We start from the raw sequence: 26,860 nt of genomic DNA on the forward strand, positions 1-26,860 counted from the left end.
GCATCAAATCAAAGCTTCAGTTGCCAGCCACAGCCATGCAGATTCTGAGGCGTGTCTGTGACCTACACCGCAGCTCACGGCAATGCCAGATTCTTAACCCACTGATCTAACCCTCATTCTCATGGATTCTTGTCTTGTTCCTTACTGCTAAGCCACAACAGGAACTCTGGATAATTTTGATGGCTCTTGCCACAATACATTATTTGTACTGCCACCAGAAATGAATGAGTCACCACCACCACTCCCCACCCTCTACCTTTTGCTAATAGAATGTTATCTCTGTTTTGGAACTGTTACAAGAAAAATGCCAGGAACACTTGTGTGCAGGTCTTTTATGGACATGTACTTCCTTTTCTTTGGGGCAATAACTAGTAGTAAAATGGCTGGGTCATATTGTAATAACTCCTCCAAGAGTTAAGCATTTGTGAATTTTGTATTCACACCAGCCCTGTATGAGTTTCAATCCTCATATGTCCTCACCAACACTTGGTAGGATTAGCCTTTTTTTGTGTGTATGTGTCTTTTTGCTATTTCTTGGGCCACATCCGTGGCATATGGAGGTTCCCAGGCTAGGGGTCGAATCGGAGCTGTAGTCGCCAGCCTACACCAGAGCCACAGCAACGAGGGATCCGAGCCTCGTCTGAGACCTACACCACAGCTCACGGCAACGCCGGATCGTTAACCCACTGATCAAGGGCAGGGACCGGACCGGCAACCTCATGGTTCCTAGTCGGATTCGTTAACCACTGCGCCACGATGGGAACTCCAGGATTAGCCTTTTTAATTTTACCCATTCTAATAGGTATGTAGTGCTCTTTCATTGAGATTTTGATTTGCATTTCCCTAATGACTAATGATGTTGAGTATCTTTATATATTATTTGTTTGTCTTTTGTTGAGTTTTGGGATTTCTTTATATATTAGATCTGGATCTAAGTCCTTTATGAGATACATGCTTTGAGAAGATTTTCTACCAGTTTGTGGCTTGTTTATTCATTTTCTTAACAGAATCTTTTGAAGAGTAGACATTTTTGGTTTTGATAAAATTAAATTTATTCATTTGGTTTCTTTATGCTTTTGGTGTCATATCTAAGAAATTTTTTCCCCTTCATCTGGAGGTGTGATAGTGTTAGGCTTTTACACTTTTTTTTTTTGTCTTTTTAGGGCCATACCTGAGGTACATAGAGGTTCCCAGGGTAGGGGTTGAATTGGAGCTGTGGCCCTAAAAAGCAAAAAAAAAGCTTTATAAAGTATAGTTAATTTGCAATATTGTGATAATTTCTTTCTTTCTTTCTTTTTTTTTTTTTGTCTTTTAGGGCTGCACAAGTGGCACATGGAGGTTCCCAGGCTAGGGGTCGAATTGGAGCTGCAGCCACTGGCCTACACCAGAGCCACAGCCATGCGTGATCTGAGCTATGCCTGTGACCTACACCATAGCTCACAGCAACACCAGAGCCTTAACCCATTGAGTGAGGCAAATGATGATTTTGTGTTGCGATAATTTCTGCTGTACAACAAAATAATTCAGTAATACATGTTCACACGTCCACTCTTTTTCAGATTATTTTCCTATATAGATTATAGACTTTTTTTTTTCTTCTTTTTAGGCAGCACCTATGGCATATGGAAGTTCCTAGGCCAGGGAGTGAATCTAAGCCAGAGGTGTGACATACACCACAGCTTGAGCAAGGCCAGATCCTTAACTCACTGCTCATTAACCCCCTATGCTACAGTGGGAACTCCCAAGACCTTTTTTTTTGCCTTTCCCACGGCTTATGGAAGTTCCCAGGCCAAGGATCAAATCTGCCTCACAGCAGCAACCCGAGCTGCTTCAGTGACAATGCTGGATCCTTAATCCATGGAGCCACCAGGGGACTCTAAGACCTGCCTTTATAACCCATTTACTTAGTGCTATGAATTTTCCCTTAAGTACTGCTTTTGATCAACCCCCACAAATTTTAATGTTTTCTTTTTCAGTCACTTCAAGATATGTTGATTTCTTTATTGCTTTGTGGGTAAGTTCAGTTCCCAAATATTTGGGGATTTTCCAGATACCATTCTGGTCTTGAGTTCTGATTTAGAAGAACCGACTTTAAGCTGTTGAGTCCTCCTATCCAAGATCTGCTCTTTCCATCTATCCTGATGCTTTAAGATTTTTCTCACTCAAGCAAGTGTAACATATACAGACAGGAGGTGCAGCAGCTTAAGGACAGCAGTTGCCTTCAGGAAGGGGAAAGAGTTTGAGTGCAATAGAACAGGGTCTGTGCTTCTATCCAGAACGTGGTAGCAGAATGGTTTTAGTATATCCAGTTGATAGGTAGATGAATGTTTCTTATAAAACTAATTTTCTATATCTTTGAAATATAATTTAAAAAATACTTAGGCATTAGATCAGTTTTAATAGAAAAGGACTTTATTGCAAATACAGTGATTCTTCATATAACAGTAGTTTACTCTGATAAACCAAATGACCATAATTTATGTATATTTTGGATATAAAACTATACTTTTTTTTTTTTTTACATATAATGTACACGTTCCAGTGTGATAACATTTCAATGAGGAAAAGATGGCATTCACAGTAGCTGCCATCCTCCCTGAGTCCACAGGCCTGAAGTACAAGCACTGCCCAGATCTCCCTGAGGTGGGGAGGCCCTGTCACAGGCATGTCCCCTCCTCTTATCACCAGCTGACAGTCACAGGAGGTGAAGCATCTCTGCAGTGTTTGTACTGACCCACCATGGAGAATGCTGACTAAACCCAAAGCAGTGAGTGAAATGGTAAAACTGTACAGAGCCCTGATTTTGCATTTTAATGCAGCCAAGGTCAGAAGTACAACACAAATTATTTTTACAGTTTACCTTGCTGAGGGCCCCCATAATCTGTTTCACCAGTAAAGTAGAAAAATTAGGAATGTTACCTAGGAAAATTACCCAGGACCGACCCAGGACCGATTAAAAAAAAGTTACTTTTTTCCCCACATGTCTGTTTCCCCAGCATGTGGCACACAATAGACCTTGATTAAACATTTGTGGGCTGAATAGAGAACCATAGTGCTCACTTGTCCAGAGGTGCATGGACAACGAACCCAGAAATCGGGGCGTCACAGCGGCTTACTTTTAAAAGATGTTCTTTCGAAATGAACTCCCGGAAGAAAAGCAGTCTTTACACAGAGAGGGCTGCTGAAGCGATCTTACTGAGTAGTTTGTTGAGAGCTCTAACTTTTTCTTCCAAGAAGCGGGACTTTTTCTCGGCTCCTCGTTGCCTCTCTTCAGTGACCTGAAGTGCTTTCGTCAGTTGAGCATTTTCCACATAGAGCTCCTTGAGCAGCAAATCAGAGCGTGTGTTCTTTTCAAACTGGAGAGGGAAAAAGGCACCCTTTACTGTGAATCTAGTGCAGAAATGCCGCGTGACCCACTTGCCCCTCCTCATCTTTTGTTCAAACCACAGTATGGGGATTCTTACAAATTGGAAACAAACATTGAATGTCATGACAATTTTTGTTATCCTGGCAGGAGAGAGGAACTTGAAAATCTGGTAAACTATGTGGTACAAAAAATTTAACTTTGCACAAGTCAATTTTACCATGAAATAAAGAGAAAAAGAGCAAAATACATAGGCCTCCAAAAGGATTGCTCAGTGCACTGTAAAACAAGGGTACTGTCAAGGGTACCCCCAAATGTCTGATTCATCTCTGTGTGCTCTGCAGGCCTGTCACATCACCCAGGACACACTGAGGCACTGTGGTCACCACACGACAGCTGTGGGGGTTTCAGCGATGGGGACACAAAGCCATACTGGCCAAGATGTGAGACACAGGGGTCCTGGTCTTGAGCTTTGTGAGCAGCATGGAATTCATTCACTCCACTGGAGCCCCGTGGGCCTGGCGCTCCCTGAGCAAGAGCCCTGCTCCCATAGGGTGTGCGCCCTGTAACAGAGGAGCCAGAACGAAATGGGCATGCGGGGTCAGATGGGGGATGTGCTGAGAAGACCCAGGAGGGGACACAGCTGAGACTGTGAAGACAGGGTTTCGCTGATGATGGAACAGATCACCAGCGCGGGGCTGGTGAGGCTGTCTGGTGGGAACGTTCCAGCAGAGGCTGACATGGGAGGTGGAGCTGACCTGCTGGCTGGGCCTGGTGCTGAGGGGAGGGGCTTAGGGCCCACAGAGCCCTGAAGGCCACTGTCAAAAGTGAAGTTTTACTGAGGGACATGGAAAGACTGGTGGTTCTGAGCAGAGGGCCAGGGTAGGAGTGGGGGCCAGGGAGAGGTGGTGGGCTGTGCATCTGTGCTGAAGCATCCTTGAGGGGGGCATGCAAGGGGAGGGATCTCCCAGGACTCCAGGGTGGGCAGGAAGGTGAAAGCAAGCAGCCCTGAGGGTTCTCCTGTGAAGAGGAGCAGAGGGGGTAGGAGGCACAGGCGTATGCATCTCTTGTCTTCCAGTGAAACAAGCACAACCTCCAGCAGAGGAGCTCAACACCCCCGACAGCAGTAGCCTCAGGATTTACCCCAGGTGAGCAGGCAGCTGAGGGTGTATCAGGAGAAGTTGGGGAGTCTCAAGAGTCTGACAGCCAGGAGGGAAGAGGGGGCACATTGGAGCCAGCAGAGGGGTGCCAAGGAGGGGGCAGCATGAGCGGCTCTGCCTCCGGGAACTTGGTCACTGCAAGGAAAGTGTTTCTGCAGAGCCTCACACTTGATTCCTCAGAGCACCAAAAGTAACCTGCAGGGCAGCCTCTCCCCTCCCTGTCTCTGCAGTTCCACAGGAACACCAGGTGCTCTGGGTCCTGTCTCCCACCATCAGCCCCTGGAAGGGACTGGAATGATGGGCGGCCGTCACTCACCTGCTCCTTCAGCTCACCCACTTTTTCTTGGAGGAGCACTTCCACATTCTTCAAAATCATTTCCATCTCCTCTACCCGCTCCTCTGTGGCTTTCAGCTGTTTCTCATGGGCTTCCTGCAGAAGGGGTTAGAGAGCAGTGCCATATACCCGAGGAAGAGCCATCTCGGAAATTAGACGAAGGGCACCCATCTGAGCACATGGAAAGGGGCTTGTCCACGGGGAGCATAGGGAAAGGACACAAGCCCCAGAGCTGCATTTTTCGAGTTTAGTCAGCTTTGTCCTAGCATCTTTTTGCTTTTTAGGGCTGCACCCGTGGCATATGGAAGTTCCCAGGCTAGGGGTCGAATTGGAGCTACAGCTTCTGGCCTACACCACAGCAACAGCAAGGCAGGATCTGAGACACATCTGTGACCTACATCACAGCTCATGACAATGCCAGATCCTTAACCTAATGTGCAAGGCCAGGGATCGAACCCGCAACCTCATGGTTCCTAGTCAGATCCGCTTTTGCTGTGCCACAATGGGTACGCCTGTTCTAGCATCTTAAGCCTAAATAAATCCAAACTGAGTGTCCCCAAACATGTTAGTCTTTCTAAAGGATTTTTGACTAAATTTTTAATTTTTAAAACTAAAATGAATTTTAATATAGAAAATGAAGATAGCATTTTGCAAATTTATGGCTCAGAGGGTACCTGAGGAAATCAGTGTGTTATACTTTGAGAGATGAAATGCTAGTAGAGCTTGTATACCAAAATGGAAAAATTAAATGATTACCAAGGTAATGCAGGTCAGGGATCAAAGGTTAAGGGTCACACATTAAAAAATCCAAAAGGGAGTTCCCGTCGTGGCGCAGTGGTTAACAAATCCGACTAGGAACCATGAGGTTGCGGGTTCGGTCCCTGCCCTTGCTCAGTGGGTTAACGATCCGGCGTTGCCGTGAGCTGTGGTGTAGGTTGCAGACGCGGCTCGGATCCCTCGTTGCTGTGGCTCTGGCGTAGGCCGGTGGCTACAGCTCCGATTCAACCCCCAGCCTGGGAACCTCCATATGCCGGGGGAGCGGCCCAAGAAATAGCAACAACAACAACAACAACAAAAAGACAAAAAAAAAAAAAAAAAAAAAAATCCAAAAGGACAGCTGCATCATGATCTCACTAGTGTTTCTTTTTTTTTCTTTTTTTTTGCCTTTTCTAGGGCCACTCCCACAGCATATGGAGGTTCCCAGGCTAGGGATCTAATCGGAGCTGTTGCTGCTGGCCCATGCCAGAGCCACAGCAACGCAGGATTCAAGCCGTGTCTGTGACCTACACCACAGCTCACGGCAACGCTGGATCTTCAATCCACTGAGCAGGGCCAGGGATCAAACCTGCAACCTCATGGTTCCTAGTCGGATTCGTTAACCACTGAGCCATGATGGGATCTCCCTCACTAGTGTTTCAGTTGTGCCTCCCTTTGGGTAAACTTGAACATTTCGGCAGATATTCAAGCAGCTTTTTTAGTAAGGTTTTTACACAACTACTATTGCTGTTCCCACAATCACCTGCTAGAGGTGGCTCAGTGCTGAGAACACTGTAGGTTACACTTTGGGGAATGCTCTTCTGGCTTGTTTCCAGCAGCCACACCCTCCTCCTTGCACCCTGGACCTTGAGTACTCCTGACTAAATTTGTTTTGTCAATATCTGTCATAACCTAAGTTTCCTCCAGCATAATGTTTTTGCATAATGCTGAAAGGCTATTCTTTGTTAGAATTTGTGTTTTACAAACGTCGACTTTCATCTGCATTTCCAGCCTCCTCCAATCCCTTCCTCAAGAATGTGCTTCACCCTGGCTCCAGATCGCCAGTCCCCTGCCCCAATGAACTTTCAGGACTGAGCCATGTCCCACAGGCTGCACACTTTCAAGGTGCCCGCTGTAGCCTCCAGAGAATGCTTTGGGGTGGGAACCACAGCCAACAGAATGTCACAGAAACTGAGGCACACAGAGGTCACTGGAAGGGGTGGTAGAACCAGGAGCCAGGCCTCTGCAGTGCACGCTCTGAGCCACTGTCTTACTGCCCCTTAAGAAGTGACTGCTTCTATGTCTCTAGACACCTAGGGCAGCTCCAGACACACAGTGGGGCTCCTGGAGTCCATCACTGCACCGACCTCTTGTCCAACCTCTGGCCCCATCTTAAACACACCAAGCACAGCCCACATCAGACAGCCTACCTTGGGGCTCTGCACCCTCACAGGGCTACATAGGCGGGCCCTGCCCATCGCCTCCCTCATGGCCCCTCCAGCACCCCCAGTTCTTGGCGAAGGTCAGTCCCACAGCTTCCGCACAACCAGTCCTCACACAGTGGGAGAGCTGTCGGGCTGTCCTCCCCTTGGTGCTTGGGCAGCTTTTGGCTAAGTGACCAGAGATCCAACTTCGCCCTCCCTGTCACCCTCAGTTGGCCCTTGGCCTGTCCTCACTTACCCGCTGCGTTTCCAGTCGCCTCCCCTCCTCTTCCCGGAGCTGCCGAGCCGCCTGTCGCTCCCCATCCAGCAGCCGCTGCAGCTCAGCCACGCGGCCCTGAGGCACCAGCTGCCCCACCTGCTCCTGCAGCCGTTGGACCTCGAGGGCGTGCTGGGACCTCGCCAAACTCAGCTGCCCAGGAGAAGGCACAGCAGTTGTGAGGTCCAAGGTCACTATCAGACATTAAGGCTACATTTTTACCAGGGAGGACAGCGCAGGCACCCTCACCCCTGCATCTGCAGCAAAACCCACGTTTATCTGAACCTGACGCCTGAACCCCATTCAAGCTGGTGCTTCTGCATAGCAAGAGCCAGGAAAACATGCTTGTGATCTTCTACATGACCTCACACTGGATCCTGGGAGCATCACTTTACACTCTGTCCTGTTAACTTTTCGGGTACTACTGGAGTCTTAGGCCTTTAAAACTGTGACCCATGCCAGCTGCATGTAGCAAGCAGACCTCCTCTTGGTGGAGTTTATGCTCCTGAGACTTGGCTGTGGCCAGGGTCCTGGGGGTGGTGACTAGTGACTGACAGGAGCCTGGGAGCATGAGTGGTCAGACCATGGCACTGGCTCCCTGTGCACAAAACCCACTGGATCCTTGGTACCAAGCTGCATGGGAGCCTGGTTGAGGAGCACTTGGGAGGCCAGATCTCAACACCATTAACGTACATCACAGACTCTGGAGGCTTCGTGTGGAACACAGAATTTCCCCAACATCCCATGGAGTGGGAGGCAATGGTTCCACCAGGGGTCATGCTTAGGGTAGGCCAGAGGAGGAGGGAGCCAGTGACTCTGGGGCAAGAGTGAGGCTGTGAATCTGCAGCCCTGCTTCCCTCACTGTCATGTCCCCAAGAGGCCACCCAGGTGGTTCTCTAGGACCAGTCCTCCCAGAGACACACCTGCCACACTGTGTCAGCAGGGCAGCACTTTGGGATGAAAAGAGCAGGGATGGCTCTAAACACACCCTTCCTCTGTGAGCATGTGCACAGCCCCAGGTGCATGCTCAAAAGCTCCTCTGCTGGCACTCTTGGCATCAAGTGCCCCCCCACCCAGCCCCCTTATGTGGCAAGATGCAGGTGGAGGCTGGACCAGCTCCAGAGGCCCTGCTTGGCTGCCACATAGGAAGGCAGGACATCCCTAGAAGAGCAGTGGGGCCACCATAGCCAGGAATCCAGGGCTTTAGCGCTCTGGGTGCTGGTGTGGCAGGAATTTTCCCTTGGGCAATAGGGGCTGTGCCCTCCCCCAAATCCAGGCTGGACCAGCAGAATGTGGGGCAACCATGCTCTGCAATCCCCAGTGTGGTCCTTGGAAGCCTGGCAGCTCGCCTGATCCTCTTGGGGCACCTGGTTGCTGCGCCATGGGAACCCCATGCCACAGAGAGGCCAGTGCGTGTGCCACCAGGCCCCTAAGTGAGCCCTCTTAGAAGCTGGACCCCCCTGCTGGACCTGTGACCTCAGAACCACTCACAACACACCAGTGACAACTCTCCCTGCTGTGTGGCTCCATCTACACCCTCACCTCTGCACACCCCAGGCGCCCTGTCAGTTCCTTCCCTTCTCTCACACTCTCATCCCCATGTGTTACGGGATGTGTTCCTCAGTCATATGTCCTCCTCTAAGTCACAAAACTGGGAAGTCAGCTGGTGGCCCTGCAGCCTGCTCAAGGACAGCATCTCCTGTGACAGTGGCTGAGCATGGGGCACCCTTCCGCAGCGGGTGTGGACACCACGGGCACCCAGCCCTTCTGCCAGCAGTAGATCTGACTCCTCAGCCTCACAAAGGGCTCAAACTAGTCAAAGCAGTTTCTCAAGTTTCTCTTGCACTAAAAACAGAGAGGGAAGCTCCCAATACACAGAGGTGCCTAGGGGAAAGCACCTGCTTACAGCGGGAGGGCGGAACCCAGGCCAGACTGACCCCTCTGCAACCTGAGGCCATCTGAAAAGTGACATCTCACACCAGGTCACCATGGCCAAGTCCAGGAGTCGGACCAGGGCTAGTGGGGAAGCCGGTGCAAAGGCTCAGCAGAGGCATGTGGGTTAGAGACCTTCTCCCATAGCCCCTTCCCCCACTCTAGCACCTGGTCTCCAAGCACACTCCATGTTCACACTGGACGTCTGGCTGCCAGGGCCTCTCACACTGTCACCTCCCTTCTCTCCTCCTGCTCAAGCACCCTGCTCCTCAGAAGAGCCAGCTCCTCTGTATCCTTGTGCCTCACGCTGTCAGGCACCTGCCAGCCCTGCTCACTCTTGTCTGCCCCACTGGGAACTCCTACCTCCCAACCTGGTACCTCCTGAGCTTGCTGCCCACTGAACAAACAGCAGCACGGGAGAGAGGGCAGAGGAGTGGTGGACACCCACAGGTGTGTGACGCCTGGGCTCCATGGGGCACCGCTGTGGTCCCTGGCTCCTCCAACTATGTGGGGCACACCCAGAGGCGCTGCTGTGGCCTCCTTCCCTTCTGTGTAAGCAGAGGTCTTCACATGGTCACCCCAAGTCGACCTGCACCTAGACGAGGTCCTACTCAGTTCCGGATCTGGCAGGTGCCCTCAACTGTGTGACCTCAGCCAGCCCAATGACGCTGCTGGCTGGCCCAGTCCCGGCCAGGCTGCCAGGAGTGAGAGGGACACCTCCCTGGCCGGGACCACCGTGCACACCCACCTGGTCCTGACTTTCTTCGAGGGCCTCTCTCAGCTGTGACTGTGCCAGTCTCAGGCTCTGACGTTCCTCAGTCACGTGTCCAAGTTCAAGTTCAAGTTTCTGGATTTGCTTACTCTGTTTTAAAAATCAATTTTACAAGTATATGAACTATCGTAGCAATGTGACACGTTTAATGCAGAAACTTCAGAAAAGCAAGAATTACAAAATTTAAGTCGCCCACGATCCCAGCAGTCTGAGAACCACACCCGACGTGCTGTATCTTGTGGCCCCTCCTCCACACACACACATTCTTGTCACTACGACATCTTACGCTCTGCGAATTTCCCTCCTATTATATCTTGAGCATTAAACACTCTTTGAAACTTTTTTAAGGGACACACCAGTGGCATATGGAAGTTCCCAGGCTAGGGGCTGAATTGGAGATGCATCTGTGACCACGGGAATGTCAGATCCTTAACCCAATGAACGAGGCCAGGGATTGAACCTGCATCCTCATGGATGCTAGTCCAATTCTTTTTTTTTTGTCTTTTCTAGGGCCGCACCCATGGCATATAGAAGTTCCCAGGCTAGGGGTCAAATCAGAGCTGTAGCCACTGGCCTACGCCACAGCCACAGCCACACGGGATCCGAGCTACATCTGTGACCTACACCACAGCTCATGGCAACGCCAGATCCTTAACCCACTGAGCGAGGCCAGGGATCAAACCTGCAACCTCAAGGTTCCGAGTCGGATTCATTAACCACTGAGCCATGACGGGAACTCCCGCTAGTCCAGTCTTAAGCCACTGAGCCACAAATGGGAACTCCAGTTTTTCATTTTCTTGTTGTTGTTTTTTGTATGTTTGTTTGTTTGTTTTGCCACCCTGTGGCATATGGAGTTCCTGGGCTCAGATCTGAACTGCAATTGCGACCTACACTGCAGCTACGGCAACGGTAGATCCTTTAAGCCACTGTGCTGGGCCGTGGACTGAACCTGTGTCCTGGCTCTGCAGAGACGCTGCTGATCTGTTGTGCCAAAGTGGAAACTCCAAAAAAATAGTTTTAATGGCTGCACCATCATTTATTGACTTGTTCAGTGCTGTAAACGGTTCGAGCTAATTCCAATTCTGTTTCGCTGTTATAAACACTACAGCAATGTAAATATTTCCAGCTAAGCCTACACACATTGCTCAGGAAAATTCCCACAAGCAGAATCACGCAGTCAGAGCACACTGACGTTCCTGACACTCTTGATGGATATTTTGCCAAACTGTCATCCAGAGAGGTTGTACCAATTACCTTCCTATCATCAGGATTTAATTCCTTTCTACTTCTTCTAGATTCTAGGCTTTGCAAAAGCTGCTCCAGGCACATGGGGCTGTTTCTGACCTATTTTAGGCCAGCCTGCCTGCTCCTCTCTGCCCCACGGGCCACTCACCTGCAGCTCCTCCTGGCGCACCACCCCCTCCAACCTCCCTGTCAGCAGCTGAATCATGATGCGATTCTTCTCATTCTGGGCCTGGTGGGTAGAGGCCTCTTCTCCCAACTGCAGGACCCTGTCGTTGAGCTGGGACAATTCAGCCTTGCATTTCTGACTCTAGAGCAAATATGGTTAAAACACAGATGAAAAAGTCATTTTTTAAACCAGCAGCTTTCCAGTGGTTCTTAACCAGGGACGCTCTTGCTCCCCAGGGGATGCTTGGCGATGTCTTGAGACACTTTTGGTTATCACGGCTGGTGGGCGGGGGCTCCTGCTGGCAACTAGTGGGTGAGGCACCTGGCATCCTCAAACAGAGTGACCAGGAGTTCCTGTCATGGCTCAGTGGTTAACGAATCTGACTAGCATCCATGAAGATGTAGATTCGATCCCTGGCCTTGCTCAGTGGGTTAAGGATCCGGCATGGCCATGATCTGTGGTGTAGGTTGCAGATGCAGCTTGGATCCTGCATTGCTGTGGCTGTGGTGTAGGCTGGCAGCTACAGCTCCAATTCAGCCCCTAGCCGGGAACCTCCATATGCCACGGGTGCGGCCCTAAAAAGCAAACACAAACAAAAACACAGTGACTGGTTCTCAGACCACAGGGCAGAGGCTGAACTCCAGTCCATCCCAGAAGCCGCAGGCGCCCCTGTTCAGAGGACTGGCTTGGTTTTCTCAATTCCCCCATGGTTATTTCTATATTCCTAACACTGTCTTAAGCAATGTGAAGGAAAAAAACCCCAGTTAAACTTGAGACACATGAATCTCTTAAAAGTCTCCTGATCGCTGTCATTAAACACAATCCCCCCTCCAGGGTCCTGGGGTAGGGGACGCACTGATGAAGTCGCCTGCTTTGGGGATGGGATGCTGGGCCACAAGCGGTGCCACCTGGGATGAAACAGCTGAGGAAGGGGATGCAGGTACACACGGGAGCCCACTATTCCAACTGTGTGTCACACAAACCTTCACATAAACCACCTTTTCAAAAAAAAAAAAAAAGAAACCAACCAACCAAACAAAAAAACACATCTTCAGAGTTCCCATCATGGCGCAGTGGTTAACGAATCCAAATAGGAACCATGAGGTTGCAGGTTCGATCCTTGGCCTTGCTCAGTGGGTTAAGGATCCGGCGTTGCTGTGAGCTGTGGTGTAGGTCACAGACATGGCTTGGATCTGGCGTTGCTCTGGCTGTGGCGTAGGCCAGCGTCTATAGCTCCAATTTGACCTCTAGCCTGGGAACCTCCATGTGCCGTGAGTGCAGCCCTAGAAAAGACAAAACAAACAAACAAACAAAAAACCCCACATCTTCCCTCATCTGCTTTTTCCCAGCAGCTGCTCCAGAGGCCGAGGGCCCCTGTGTCTTAGTGCAGCTTCCCACACGACCAAGCAGCATGTCACCATCACCCCAGGGCCGAGTGTTCCCACCCCATCAGGAACTCACTTGTGTTTGTTACACTCTGTCCTGAAAATCAGAGCTGTTCTCAATATCAACCCCACCTCCTTGTCCTCTGCGCCTTGACATCACTGACAACCAGAAATAGAAGCTTCCTTCACCTCCTGGAAGGGCCATTTGAGTGATTTCCTTCCACTCATCTTTAATGTTTCAAGTCTTTGTTTGGAAAGAGGGGATTAAGGTAAAAGGAGATTAAAAAAAAAAAAATGGCCCAGCCCACAAATTGCTTTCATTTAAGTCAGGGGACAGCAACCAAGGCTATGCAGGGTGGGGGGACAGTCTGTGCACATTCCTGACCAGCAGGCCGGCCCACCCATCAGCAGAGCCCAAGTCCAATGTGACAATGATGTCCTAATGAGAGACGAGGACACAGACCCATCCGAGGGACAACCTTGTGAAGACACAGGCAGAGGACAGCAGTGTACAAGCCGAGGAGAGGGACCTCAGAGGAAACCAGCCCTGCCCTGATCCTGGCTTTCTAAGCACGAGAACTGTCAACTATGCAGAAATAAACTTTTGCTGTATCAGCCACTCACTCTGGGGTGCTTTGTTAGAGCAGCCCTAGCAAACTAATGCTGATATTTTCCTGAGTTCCATAAAATGTTACCACTGGGGAAATGGGCAAAGTGAATATACTTCTTATAACCACATGTGAGTCTGCAATTATCAAGAAGAATTTCAGTTAAACAAGAATGACACATCCCAGCTTGTGTCTTTTCCTCCTTAATAGTTTAGTCCAAAAGCAGTAAATGAGGCCGAGCGCAGAAGGCATTTGTTTATGGGGCTAAGGGAGGTCAGCATTGAAACAGAGTGAGCAGGGCATTTATGCATGGAGTAAGGGGGGCTGACCAAATAGTAAGTATTTGGTATACTTTTCACTGCTAGAAGCATGAGTTTTATATACATAAAAAGGGAGAAAACTAGAATTGTTCCTGTGATGTGGAGTGGGAATGGCAGACATGAGTTTGAAGTTGTGGTTTTCAATAGGGAGACACAGATAACAAATCCCCCTGAAACTATGTGCAAGGGAGCATAATAAACATACATACACTCCCTAGTTCTATCCACTGCCTGGACATGGTGCTGCCCCAAGAGCAATGAGCACTCTGATAGCCCAGTCTTGGTCTCTAAATACCATTCTGGGCTGAACATCTCCAAGGGCACATGGAGAAATGGCTGCTTCCTGGGCTGAGCTGGGAGAGTAGTAGATGAACCTGGGATATTGGAAAGCAAGAAAATGCTCAAAGAATGACCTGGACCTGTCAGGAGGATGTAAAGATCACCTTGAGGGGGTTCTCATTGGCCAAATCTGGGACATTTGGGCATGAAAATAAATACTGATGGAAACATAACCTATTGAATAAAACAGGAATCTATGATAGTAGTGATGATGTGAATGAATAACTAAATGGAGAGAAGAGAAAGCTCTTCCTTACACTAGAACACCCATTAATAAGAGTTCCTGTTGTGGCGCAGCAGAAACAAATCTGACTAGGAACCATGAGGTTGTAGGTTCAATCCCTGGCCTCGCTCAGTGGGTTAAGGATCTGGTGTTGCTGTGAGCTGTGGTGTAGGTTGCAGACCTACAGACCTACTAGCTGCAGATGTGGCATGGATCTGGCATTGCTGTGGCTGTGAGGTAGGCCAGCAGCTGTAGCTCCAATTGGACCCCTAGGCTGGGAACCTCCATATGCTGTGGATGCGGCCCTAAAAAGCAAAAAAAGCAAAAAAAAAAAAAAAAAACCAACCCAAAAAACCCAAAAAACACCCATTAATCAATACACAAGGAGGGTGGGACTAGTCACCAACTGGCCACCATCACAATAGTAACTGATCCACCAAGAAACAGGAAGCTAAAACATGTGGATGAAACCGATGGGGAGCAGGTCATTCTTAGCATATCAAAGTTGCTCCCCATAAAATACTCAGTAACTATAAAGTGGGAAGTAACTGTGTGGAGAAACCTGGCCAACACTACCTGACCAAAAATCTAAATTGACATCACCAGTCACAGGACAGATGCTCGTGTGCTCAGACAGGGTGGCCGCAGAGAAAGACAGAGCATCACGCTGGGGATATTCCCACCAAAAGTTCCTAATCTGAATCCAGTCACAGGGAAGCATCAGACAAGCCAAAATAACTGCCTATAACTTTCAAAAGCACCTTGTCCCAACAACCAAGGGCAGAAAGACTGAAGGAGATGGAAGCTACATGTGGTTCTGGATGAGTTTCAGGCGTGGCTGATGGGGCAGTTGCACATCCATACTGATTTCTTAATTTGGGCGGGAGCGGGTGATGGATCAGCAACTCATTCTCGAGTCTTTCAGAAAAAAGCTGTGTGCTTCCTTTTTGTAAGTTTGAGATTATTTCAAAATAATGGAAAGGGGAGGGTGGCGCCAGCTTCATGGCAGGTGTCAATACTTGACCTGTGTGCAGAGCTCCTCCATCTCAGAGCAGGCCTTTTCCTTTTCTCTCTTTAAAACCTCAATTTCCTTCCTGTGGAAGAAGCAAAGTTAAAAGGATCACTAATCAGCCAGTTTTTCCCCTGGTCATCCCTCACTGCCACCATGGCTACTTGGATTTATATACCTGCTCCTGGTACCCTACAGCCACCACTGCTGTCACGGTCCTACGTGATTGCTGCTGCTACTGCTGCTGGTCCAGGTGGGTCCCAGCCTCGGCACTGGAGGAACCCTGCCAGCACTGGAGCAAACCATCTGTGACATTCCTCTTCTTTTTTCTTTTTTTTTTTTGTATTTTCTAGGGCCGCAACTGCAGCATATAGAGGTTCCCAGGCTAGGGATCTAATCAGAGCTGTAGCGGCTGGCCTACACCATAGCCACAGCAACACAGGATCCAAGCCGCATCTGCGACCTTCATCACAGCTCACGAACATGCTGGATCCTTAACCCACTGAGCGAGGCCAGGGATAGAACCTGCAACCTCATGGTTCCTAGTCGGATTCGTTAACCACTGAGCTACAATGGGAACTCCTGTCCGTGACATTCCTCAATCGAACACTTTGGTATCTGTCTAGCACATGTGACTGCCCTTCATGCCCAGTAGTATGAAGACAACACAGCCTTATATCTGCTGACCTCTGCTGTCAAAGGGGTCCCAGCAACAAACTTAGGAAAAAATGGTTCTTAGAGGGAAAAAACCTTTCAGATTTCAGAAGCTGAAACCCCAGCCACGACTGTAACCAGAGCCACAGCAGTGACTACGCTGGATCCTTAACTCCTGAGCCACAAGGGAGCTCCAAGCTTATTTGTTTTTTCTTTTTTGGCCACCCCCATGGCATATGGAAGTTCCTAGGATAGGGATCGAATCTGAGCCAGAGCTGTGACCTACACCACCACTGTAGCAATGCCAGATCCTTAACCCACCGCACTGAGCCAGGAATCGAACTGGTGCCTCCACAGAGACAAACCATATCATTAACCTATTGTACCACAGTGGGAACTCCTAAGCTTATCTTGAATTTCATTTAAAAAGGAGTGCTCTTGCAGCTCAGTGGGTTAAGGATCTGGTGTTGTCATTGCTGTGGTGTGGGTTTGATCCCTGGCCCAGAACTTCTACATGCTGCAAAGATGGCCAAAATAATAATAACAGTAATAATAGTAACAATAAAAAGGCCAAAGAAACCATCCTAAGATGAGGCCACAAGGGAGCTCCAAGCTCCCTTCTGGTGGTGAAAACAGAAATCCATTGACTGGCCCCTGCACCTTCCACTACACACACAGCCCCTCCGACCTCAGTGCTCAGGAGCTGCCCCTGACCACTGACTCTCAACTCACTGAAGTCGACAGACCAGGAATGAAGCTTGGAGAAGAGCACAGCTGAAACCACTGTCAGGTCAAGAACACAGATTCTACTCTCCAGGAAGGCTGCAGGAGTACTTCTTGCCCCTGCAAAAATGCCCCTGAGCCCTAAGCACAATGTGGAGCATTTCTGTAGGGTAAGGAGTGCTTGTCTGGCGACTCCAGAGGCAAGCAGGCCTGCTGGCACTGGTCATGGTGATGCTGACCTGGCCGACCTCCTACCTCTGAGCCTGAGGAGCTTAGGAATCAAGGTGACATGTGCAAGGAAGTCCAAGCCCTCCTGGGCCTGACAAGGCTGGTCAGAGGACAGCACGGCTCACCACTTAACAGTTTCCAGAAGGCAGGTTATCTGTGAACACTGCCCAGTTTCTTTTTTCTTCTTTTTAGGGCCACACCTGCAGCATATGGAAGTTCCCAGGCTAGGGGTCAAATCCAAGCTGCAGCTGCCAGCCTACACCACAGCCACAGCAACACCAGATTCAAGCTGCCTCTGTAACCTATGCCGCAGCTCACAGCAACTCTAGATCCTTAACCAACTGAGTGAGGTCAGGGATCAAACCCACATCCTCACGGACTGGTTAGGTTAGGTTCTTAAACTGCTGAACTACAAAGGGAACTCCCTTCCCACTTTCTACAGCAATGCCTTCTAAGCTTCTACAAAGAGCAAACCATGTCATGGGCTAGGAGGTCAGGTGGGACAAGAGACGGCAGTACCTCTGTGCATCCTCTGTCCTTTTGGCAGCTTCAAGCTCTTGCTGGATCCTTCCTAGCTCATTTTTCAAAAGAGTGTTTTCTTCAGAAAGCTTATCCAATTCAATTCTGCATGAGAAATTTAAAAAAGAAAGAAGAGTGGGAACTCCAGGAGCTGGTCACCACCTGCAGCCTGGTCTTGCAGCTGCAGGTCGTGGCCATTCAGCAGCCACACCTCCCCTTCCCTGGAGGAGGGCACAGGGAACGCTCCCCCCCTCTTCTATAGCCAGTGTTAACATGCATCTTCCAAGAGCTAAACTGCCGAAAACAGAGCTTTTGTAGCTTCTAAAACGGTTACACAATCAACAGCTCACTCATGTATTCAGCACCTTGGTTCTCTGTCTTGAACTCTGACCTGTTCCTGCGTCTTATAACCTCCACTGGAATGTGAGCGTGCCCATGCTGGCACTAGTGCAAGATGCTGGGTGTGAATCCTTGGTCCTTGCAAGGGTAGTAGCCTCCCAGGGAACTGCAGCATGCAGCCAGGAACCTGGGGAATCAGGAGGCTGAATCCCACGAGGACATGCATCCTACACCCTCAGGTCAGCCCTGGGAGCAGCTGGGAAGACGCCTACATCAGTGACCCAATGTGGAGCCTTCGGTGCGAAGAGCAAGAGCTGGCCCAGCAGCTGCCTGGACCACGTCTGCCTGGTACCCCTCACTTCCAATCTCTTGGAGCCTCTCTGGGAAGGCAACCCCATGGACGTGCGGCAGATGAACAGATGACCAATAAAGATCACGGCTTAAAACCCATGCTGGCTGCCCAGAGAATCCATCCTCAATACATGGTGGTCTCACTGACATTCATTCTCCTAAGCAGGACCCTACTGGGCATTAGCTTCCAATTTTTCAGTCTGAAAGTACTCAAAGCCACAGGATCTCATAAGTTTATTTTATATATTATTCTTATAATATCAAGCTAAGCATGTAATATATGCTCAACACAAGTCAGCAGAATTTTAAAAGCAAGGAAGGGCTTCAACCACAGGAGAGACACAAGTGAGGTCTGTGTTTTGAACTGTCATTCCAGCTCCAGGGTGGAAAACAGTGATTCAAGGCAGGTGTGTGTGAGCAGTGGGTGTGGTGGGGGCGGCGGCACGGGAGCAGGTTCCGTCTCCAGCTTCCTGGACTTCAGATCAGCTGGCGGTTGTATCCCCCACCCACCCCCAAACCCCCAGTCATCGAATAACCAGAGCCTGTGTGAAGCTGATTGCATAGTGTGTGGTGTCCTCACAAGAGGTAATGGAAACCTCCATGGGTCCCCAAACAAAACAGAAACCTTGTAGCTGAAACCAAAGCCATGATCTTTAAGCAACACAAGGATGCAGTTACCCTGAGGCCTGCACCTACATCAGCACTGCCATCAGGTGTAGGAGAAACCAGTTCCTGGAAGAGGTCAAAGTGGACCTGGATTAGGAGGCTGTCAGCTCTTGGCAAAAGCAAAACACATTCTTTCTGCACGGAGCTCCCCTGATCCCCAGGGATTAACGTCATGTAAACATGAGCTCACTATCAAACATCACCCCAACACACAGAGAAAAGGACCACTTTTGAGAGTCAGAAGAAGCCAGAACAACACTTAGATCCCGTGGGATCCTCAGATATTGGAGTTATCAGACACAAACTAAGGGTAAATAGTATGAAATGTTTACTTAAATGAAAGAAATAAAAAATGAACAAGCAAATGGGATGGACCGAGAGTTTGGGGTTAGTAGACGCAAACTATAGCATTTGGAGTGGATAAGCAATGACATCCTGCTGGATAGCACAGGGAACTGTACCTAATCGCTTGTGATGGAGCATGATGGAGAATAATGTGAGAAAAAGAATGTATATACATATATATGTCAAACTAGATTACTGTACAGCAGAAATTGACAGAGCATTGTAAATCAACTATAACAAAAATTTTTTAAAAAATGAACAAGCAACAAGCAGTTATCAAAAATGATCAGAGAGGACCAAACAGAATTTTTGAAATGAAAAAAAAAAAGTCAACGTCAAAATAAAAACTTACTGGTAAGTTAGTCTGCTAAGAAAGAATTACTGACCTGGAACACAGAGATATGAAAAAAGTACCCAGAATGCGACATAGAAAAGAAGATAGAAGGAAAAAAAAAAAGTTTTAAAAAGGAGTTCCCATCGTGGCGCAGTGGTTAACGAATCCGACTAGGAACCATGAGGTTGCGGGTTCGGTCCCTGCCCTTGCTCGGTGGGTTAACGATCCGGCGTTGCCGTGAGCTGTGGTGTAGATTGCAGACGCGGCTCAGATCCCGCGTTGCTGTGGTTCTGGCGTAGGCTGGTGGCTATAGCTCCAATTCAACCCCTAGCCTGGGAACCTCCATATGCCGCGGGAGCGGCCCAAGAAATAGCAAAAAGACAAAAATAAATAAATAAATTAAAAAAGAAAAGAAAAGAAGATAGAAGATATGAAAAAGAGGTTAAGAGATGGAGGAAAAGTGAAAAAAAAAAAAAACCCAACATCAAACATAACATCCAACTGGAGAGGATAGTGAGGGGAGGGACGGTGTTTTACATGTAATGGCTGAGAGTTCTTCCTAGGACACAACCTATATGTTCAATAGCCACAATATTTTCTAAGTAGGATAAGTAAAAAGAAAACCACACCTATGCTCTATGACCCAATAGTCCCGTTCTCAAGTACACCAGCACCAAGAACAAACCCAGAACAAGAAACTGGGATCCCCAGAGCCCCCAGGTTGCCACTATCCTGACTTGTAACAGTTATCCCGGTGGACTTGTTCTGGGTGCTGGTGACACAGACGTGTCCACTGTCAACAAGTCTTTCCACTGCACATGTGGTGTATTTCTCTTGTGTGTATAAGACTTTAAAGTCTGCACCCAAGTCCAACCCATGAAGGTGCTGTAACGTGGCAGAGGGGATCCACCCAACAGACAGACCTAAGGTGCTCTCCAGCTGCCCTTGGACAGGGACAGTGTCCTGGCCTGTGCAGGTGGCCACAGGCTCCAAAACTGCCAGACAGGAGGTGAAGGATGGGATCAGAGATGGAATATGAGGACCACGTCACTGCTGGCTTTAAAGAAGGAAGGGCTGGACCCAAGACTGTGAGCATCCGCAGGCTCTCCTCCAGAGCCCCCAGCAAGGATGGTGGCTGCTGCCAGGGTGACTTCTGCCCAGTCATACCCACTTCTGACATCTAGGCTCCAACTCGGTGAAACCACCAACTATAATGCTTTGTGTCACCATAGCAGCCAAAGGAAAGTGATGCTCAGGCAAGGCCACACCAGCTGGATAGAGCAGGTTGCCTGGTCAGGGGGCAAGGGGCAGCCTTCAACTGCTCATCTAGGGCTGTGCTCCTAGCAAGACCATTCTTCAGAATGGGGGAGAATCCAAGACATTTTCAGATAAACAAAAAACTGATGGAATTTATTCCAGAGAGTTTCCCTACAGGCCACACTTCAGAGGAAAGAAGATGGTCCCATAAAGAAGGCATCTATCCAGGCATCTGAGCCGAGGACCACTGGGCAGTACACCTGGACCAGACTCTTCACAACGGACCCATGAGGAAACGGAAGATCTGAACAGACCAGGAATCAGTAAGGAGACCGAACCAGTAACTGAGCGGCTCACAAGAGGCCCAGAGCAGATGGCTCCTCCGGGGGTCCTTCCAGACACCTCAAGACTCAAGCCCTCCAAACCTGGAAGAAAAGACACTTCCTAATTCCTTCCCCGACTCCTGAGCTAAAGACTCTATAGGAAAAGTACAGACAGTATTCTTAACCAATATCGAAGATAAATCCTCAACAAAATGCTAGCAAAGATGACCACGTCATAGGTTCAGGATTCTGTTTGGGATGACAAACCACTTCACATGGTTACACCCAGCCTACAAGTGCCTGCCCCATCTCCCAGGCCATGTGCTGCAGCCCCTGGAAAAGCTATCTAGACTCTGGGCTCCTGGGCAGCGTGTGCACCAGCCTGAGCCCCCAGGGGAGCCAGGGAGGAGAGCCTGGCTGCACATCTGGGTGCTCCCCTCACCTGCCAACAGAACCACGTCTCCAGGCCCCCTCCCGCCCTGAGGCTTCTCAGAGGCGTCAGCTACGGGCATTGTGAGCCCTCCAGCTTCCTGGTGGCACTAAGGATGGGTATGTGGGCCCTTTTCCTGTAACATGAAAGACCATGTTCCAGTTTTGCAAATAAACCCTCTCTCTCCTCTGCTGACACATCTTAGCCTTTTTAAGAATCCCACTAATCCAAACCAAGTGCCTTTCTTGTTCTAGGGCCTTTAGCCTTATATCCACCTCCCACAGGCCACAGCAGTGCATCCTAGAAAGTCAGAATGAGATGAGGAAGATCAAGTTGCCTTTGCTCTGAGGCAGGGGGTAAAACATGAGTTAAAATTCTCCAAAGCCACAGCAACTTGGGATCCGCATGTGCAACCTACACCATAGCTCACGGCAACACTGGATCCTTAACCCACTGAGCGAGGCCAGGGATCAAACCTGAGTCCTCATGGAGTTCTTAGTCAGATTCATTCCTGCTGAGCCATGATGGGAACTCCTGGTTAATACATATTTTTAATTTAAAGTGAGACCCCGGAGTTCCCATCGTGGCGCAGTGGTTAACAAATCCGACTAGGAACCATGAGGTTGCGGGTTCGATCCCTGCCCTTGCTCAGTGGGTTAACAATCTGGCGTTGTCGTGAGCTGTGGTGTAGATTGCAGATGCGGCTCGGATCCAGCGTTGCTGTGGCTCTGGCATAGGCTGGTGGCTGCAGCTCCGATTCAACCCCTAGCCTGGGAACCTCCATGTGCCGCAGGAGCGGCCCAAGAAATAGAAAAAAAAAAAAAAAAAGGTAAAGTGAGACCCCTTATAAAACAACTGCTCTTTCAGGGCTACCTATCTACACCAACAAGAACCACTCAGTTAACAGGTATTGTGATGCTGAGCAGTTTGCCCAAATCCAATTTGAAATTTTGGTTCCTGGCAGGAAACTCTAGATGCGAAATCCCAAAAGACTGGGGGGCCAGACCTGACCCGCTGCAGTGCCTCCTCCAGCCGGTCCCTCTCCTGGGTCAGTCTTGCGTGGCCCTGGTCCAGCTCCACAATCCTCTGCAGCCGGTCCCTCAGGCCACGGACGACCTCCTGCGATTCTGAGTGCAGCGCCACCAGCTTGGCCTTCTGGTCCTGCAGCACGCTGACCTCAAGCTTGAAGGCCCGCTCCATTTCCTGTCTCTCCTCCGCAAAGTCCCTTTTCATCCCCTCAATTTCCTTTTCATAGTAATTCACCTTAGGAGAGAAGCACAGGAGATGTCAACTAGGGGCTCCTAGAAATGATTTGCCTGATGATACGAGGCTGCCCGTGTGGTGTCTGACAGCCCAGGAGAAGCTCCCCTCGGTCTGAGCAACTGCACACTCCTGTCACCTCCCTAACGGTCACTGCAGGTGCAGGAAGGAGGTGCCTGGTCGGCAGCAGGAGAGGCAGAGGGTGGCTGAGTCCCTGGAGGCCACAGCAAGTGCTTCCTACTAAGCATCAAGGGGGCCCAAGAGCAGGACCCAAGACAGAGGTGGCCCTGCCTCCCCGCCACCTGACAAAACCCACCATAGTTGAATTACAGGGCAGGAGACACGCTGATCCAAAAAGACAGACTCGGCCAGGTGGCTCTGGAGCCCCACACAGGGCATCCGAGGGTGCTTCCGCTAGAACAGAGCTAGGGGCTGTGAGGTCTGGCCTCAGCGTAGCCCTCATGACATGGTGTGTATAACCCCATTCCCTCCCATGGCTGTTATTCCTTCTGTCCTGCCTCCCCAGAGTGGCGGGAGGCAGAACTCAATTCCATGCACACTTCCCTACATGCCTGCAGTGCTACTCTGGGGCAGGGGCAAGGGTCCTGGGGCAGACACGTGGGCAGAAAGCTCCCCCACCCTCCAGCCTCCCTCAGTCCCCCTGACCTTGGTCTCCAGCTGGATCTCGAGGTCCTGGTAACGTTCCTTCACCTGCTCCAACATTATCTCCGTTTCTAAACTCACTGGAATGGAGTCACCTACAAATGTAACAATGCCTACAAACAAAGGGACACTTCCGTTTACATCCTGCTCAGGATGCCACGGGGTCCAATTCCAATCTACCAGCCACCATCTGGACGAAGCACAGCCTTCTGCAAGCACCTCCCGCAGGAGGAACAGGCTGCTGGCAGTAAAAGTACACAGATCCTCAAAGTTGGTGCCTTTTATAAACCAGCATTTCAAGTCTTTGCCAGAAGACAGGTCACACTGAGGTAGGAACAACTAGGAGGCTCCTTGCAGGACTTGTCAGGCCCTTTAATTCCCTGAAAGATGCCATATGGGCTCCATGCACTGCCCCTTTCGCTCCTGTCCCCTGACCATGCAGGCACATGGGAGACAGGGACAGTGGCAGACAGCGCTTTAGGATGAGGCATGGGGAAGCTCTCTCTCCATTCTGTTTCCCCTTCCTTCTTTTCTCAGAGGCCTTCACCGCTTAACTCTACAACACACGGATCACTTGGGGGTCTCAACAAAGCAGCCAGGCCAACCAAGCACTCGTGGACTGAGGGCTCTGACAACTCGCAGGAACTAACACCTTCCCCAGAAGACTCTCCCCACCAGCAAAATCAGACGTCCGTGCAGCTCGTTCCAAAGAGGTGCCTTGGACACAAGAGCATGGCTGCCCTCCCAGGTGCCAAGTGTCCCCTACGCCATGCGTGTTGGGGTGTGTGCTCAAGGCTTGACTCAGAATGTGGGCTTGGCCACTGCCGGGTTTCATCTATGCTGGTCCAGGGGCCAGCAAGTGAAGAGAACAGACACCCTGACCTCTCACCCTCTCCTTCCGTTTCCCAAATTGTTTTCCATGAAAAAAGTGACAGACTCAGGGACATCTGGGCGAGAGAACTCAAGAGAAGTATCTCAGGAAAGAGAGCATCCCATCACCCTGATAACTGGCAGCTGCCACCTGGGTCTGGGTGAACAGTGCCCGTCAGGACTGGCCCCATCTGACAGTCCACATGGCACCTCCCATGGCAGCTCTGCTGTCTGGACCATCCCGTGAAGGGGCCAACAGGACGTCTGTGGCCAAAGGGAGGGGGCAAAGCCGCTGGGAGATGGCTCTGTGCCTGCCCCACACAGCTGCCAGGGAGGGCGCCGACGGCCAAAGCCCTTGTCTTCCTCTGGGACAGCTGTGGCCTCAGGATACCACCATCTCTAGAGGGAGCCAAGAATGTGAACTGCTTGGTGCTTGGAGCCTGTCAAGACCTCATGGCTGAGGGGGCAGGAGGTCTGGTCTTTCCAAGTCATACCATGGCGTGGGCTCAGCCTGCGGGTGGAGGGGCCCTTCCCAGGAGCCCCAGCCCCGCCACACCCCAGAGCCTCCCACATCCCATGGGGAGCCAACTCCTCCCACTGCTGGAGCTGTCACAGACCCAAGGAGGAGGTCCCCATCCTCCCCAGTGTTCCCTCCTCCTGCCCCAGATGACCGTCTGTGTGTCATCATGTGGGGCAGCTCCTCTGACTCCCGCCTCCGCCCTGACCCAGCGGGCTCACTGGGACACGCCTGTCCTGAGGTCACGGCAAGGTTGTCACTGCCCTCTCCCCTCCTACCCAAGTGGAGAACCTCACCCTCCTATGCCTCCCCTGGGGCTTGCGGTGTCATGGACACCCCTGGCTCAGGCAGGACCCTTCTCTCACACAAGTGGTCCTGAGGACCTGTGAGCACCTGTGCAGCTAGCTGGCCACCCCCTGGGGTGGGGGCACAGGACCACACCTCCCAGCAATGGGCACCTACCTGCTGGGCTGTGTCCAGGGGGCAGCTGGCCATCCAGCTGTGTGTGGGGCAGGCTGTGCCGACTCGGAGGCAGCTGTGCCCTCAGGCCTTCCAATGCAGCCTGCAGCTCATCGTTGTGGTCCTGCAGGTCCTGTGGGCAGAACCAGACCCTACCTCCAGCCTCTGTGGCCACTGACCGAGGGAGCGTGGCGTGTAGCAGGCACCTGGGGAGTGGCTTGGCCCCCAGCTCAGCAGGGCAGTTGAGGCCAGGTCCTGATGTCCAGGACGGGGCACCCACGCTGCTCCCAGGCACCCGACTACTTAGTGAGCGACAAGGAGGGGGCCACCTCCAGACTCCTCATGCCCAGCACAACCTTCCATTACTGGGTACACAGAAGGGACTCAGGGGAAAAGAGAACAGTGAAGATGAGGATGTAGAAAATACAGAGAACCAGAGATCCCGTCGTGGCATAATGGTTAACGAATCCTACTAGGAACCATGAGGTTGAAGGTTTGACCCCTGGCCTTGCTCAGTGGGTTAGGGATCCAGCGTTGCTGTGAGCTGTGGTGTAGGTTGCAGACGTGGCTCGGATCCCGCGTTGCTGTGGCTCTGGCGTAGGCCGGCGGCTACAGCTCCAATTTGACCCCTAGCCTGGGAACCTCCATATGCCATGGGAGCGGACCTAGAAAAGGCAAAAAGACAAAAAGACAAAAAAAAGGAAAATACAGAGAACCATCCATGTCTGAGACCACAGTGACCTGCAATGCAGGCAGGAGGCAGCAACACAGAGACCTGTCCCTGGTCCTTTCCATGGCGGTTGCTGAGTCTGCAAAGGGGTGGTCAGTCTGGATCAATGTATGTCTTAGCATAAACTCAGATTTTATTTATTTATGCTATTTTAGGGCCACACTTGTGACATATGGAGGTTCCCCAGGCTAGGGGTGGAATTGGAGCTGTAGCCACTGGCCTGCAACACAGGATCTGAACCGCATCTGCGACCTACACCACAGCTCATGGCAATACCTGATTCTTAACCGACTGAGTGAGGCCAGGGATTGAACCTGCATCCTCATGGATCCTAGTCAGGTCGTTAACCACTGAGCCACAAAGGGAACTCCAGATTTTATTTATTTTTTTTGCTTTTTAGGGCTGCACCAGAGGCATATGGAAGTTTCCAGGCTAGGGGTCAAATGGGAGCTATAGCTGCTGGCCCACACCACAGCCACAGGATCTGAGCTGAATCTGAGACCTATACCACAGCTCATGGCAACACTGGATCTCTGATGCACTGAGCGAGGCCAGGAACTGAATCATATTCTCATAGATACTAGTCAGATTCGTTTCCACTATGCCACAATGGGAACCCCATAAACTCAGATTTTAAAGACTGGATTCCCCCAAAGGGATGTAATATCTTATTTAAAATAAGTAAGGAGTTCCCATTGTGGCGCAGTGGTTAACGAATCCGACTAGGAACCATGAGGTTGCGGGTTCGGTCCCTGCCCTTGCTCAGTAGGTTAACGATCTGGCGTTGCCGTGAGCTGTGGTGTAGGTTGCAGACACGGCTCGGATCCCGAGTTGCTGTGGCTCTGGTGTAGGCCAGGGGCTACAGCTCCGATGAGACCCCT

The 26,860-nt window shown here is 50.5% G+C and overlaps 1 protein-coding gene across 2 annotated transcripts in view; it reads right to left on the bottom strand.

Moving 5' to 3' along the window:
- Positions 1–2,390: 2,390 nt before the first annotated feature.
- The window catches only part of NINL (ninein like), a 112,703-nt gene continuing 88,233 nt past the window's right edge, over positions 2,391–26,860 (bottom strand). Inside the window, exons 14-23 of one of the 2 annotated variants that reach the window (XM_085003361.1) lie at positions 25,253–25,382; positions 23,407–23,516; positions 22,487–22,743; positions 17,436–17,540; positions 15,327–15,396; positions 11,410–11,568; positions 9,993–10,106; positions 7,295–7,465; positions 4,841–4,954; positions 2,391–3,356 (exon numbers count right to left, since the gene is read on the bottom strand). In XM_085003361.1, the coding sequence (XP_084859487.1) occupies positions 3,165–3,356; positions 4,841–4,954; positions 7,295–7,465; positions 9,993–10,106; positions 11,410–11,568; positions 15,327–15,396; positions 17,436–17,540; positions 22,487–22,743; positions 23,407–23,516; positions 25,253–25,382 (1,422 nt within the window). In that variant the 3' untranslated portion in view covers positions 2,391–3,164. The remainder of the gene's footprint in view (positions 3,357–4,840; positions 4,955–7,294; positions 7,466–9,992; positions 10,107–11,409; positions 11,569–15,326; positions 15,397–17,435; positions 17,541–22,486; positions 22,744–23,406; positions 23,517–25,252; positions 25,383–26,860) is intronic. The other variant, XM_085003362.1, reaches the window with a different exon arrangement.

Source organism: Sus scrofa, chromosome 17 (genome assembly GCF_054392235.1).
Source record: "Sus scrofa isolate SSC_HxYL_T2T_F1_AM1 chromosome 17, Sscrofa_HxYL_maternal_Yorkshire_Landrace_v2.0, whole genome shotgun sequence".
NCBI lineage: Eukaryota > Metazoa > Chordata > Mammalia > Artiodactyla > Suidae > Sus > Sus scrofa.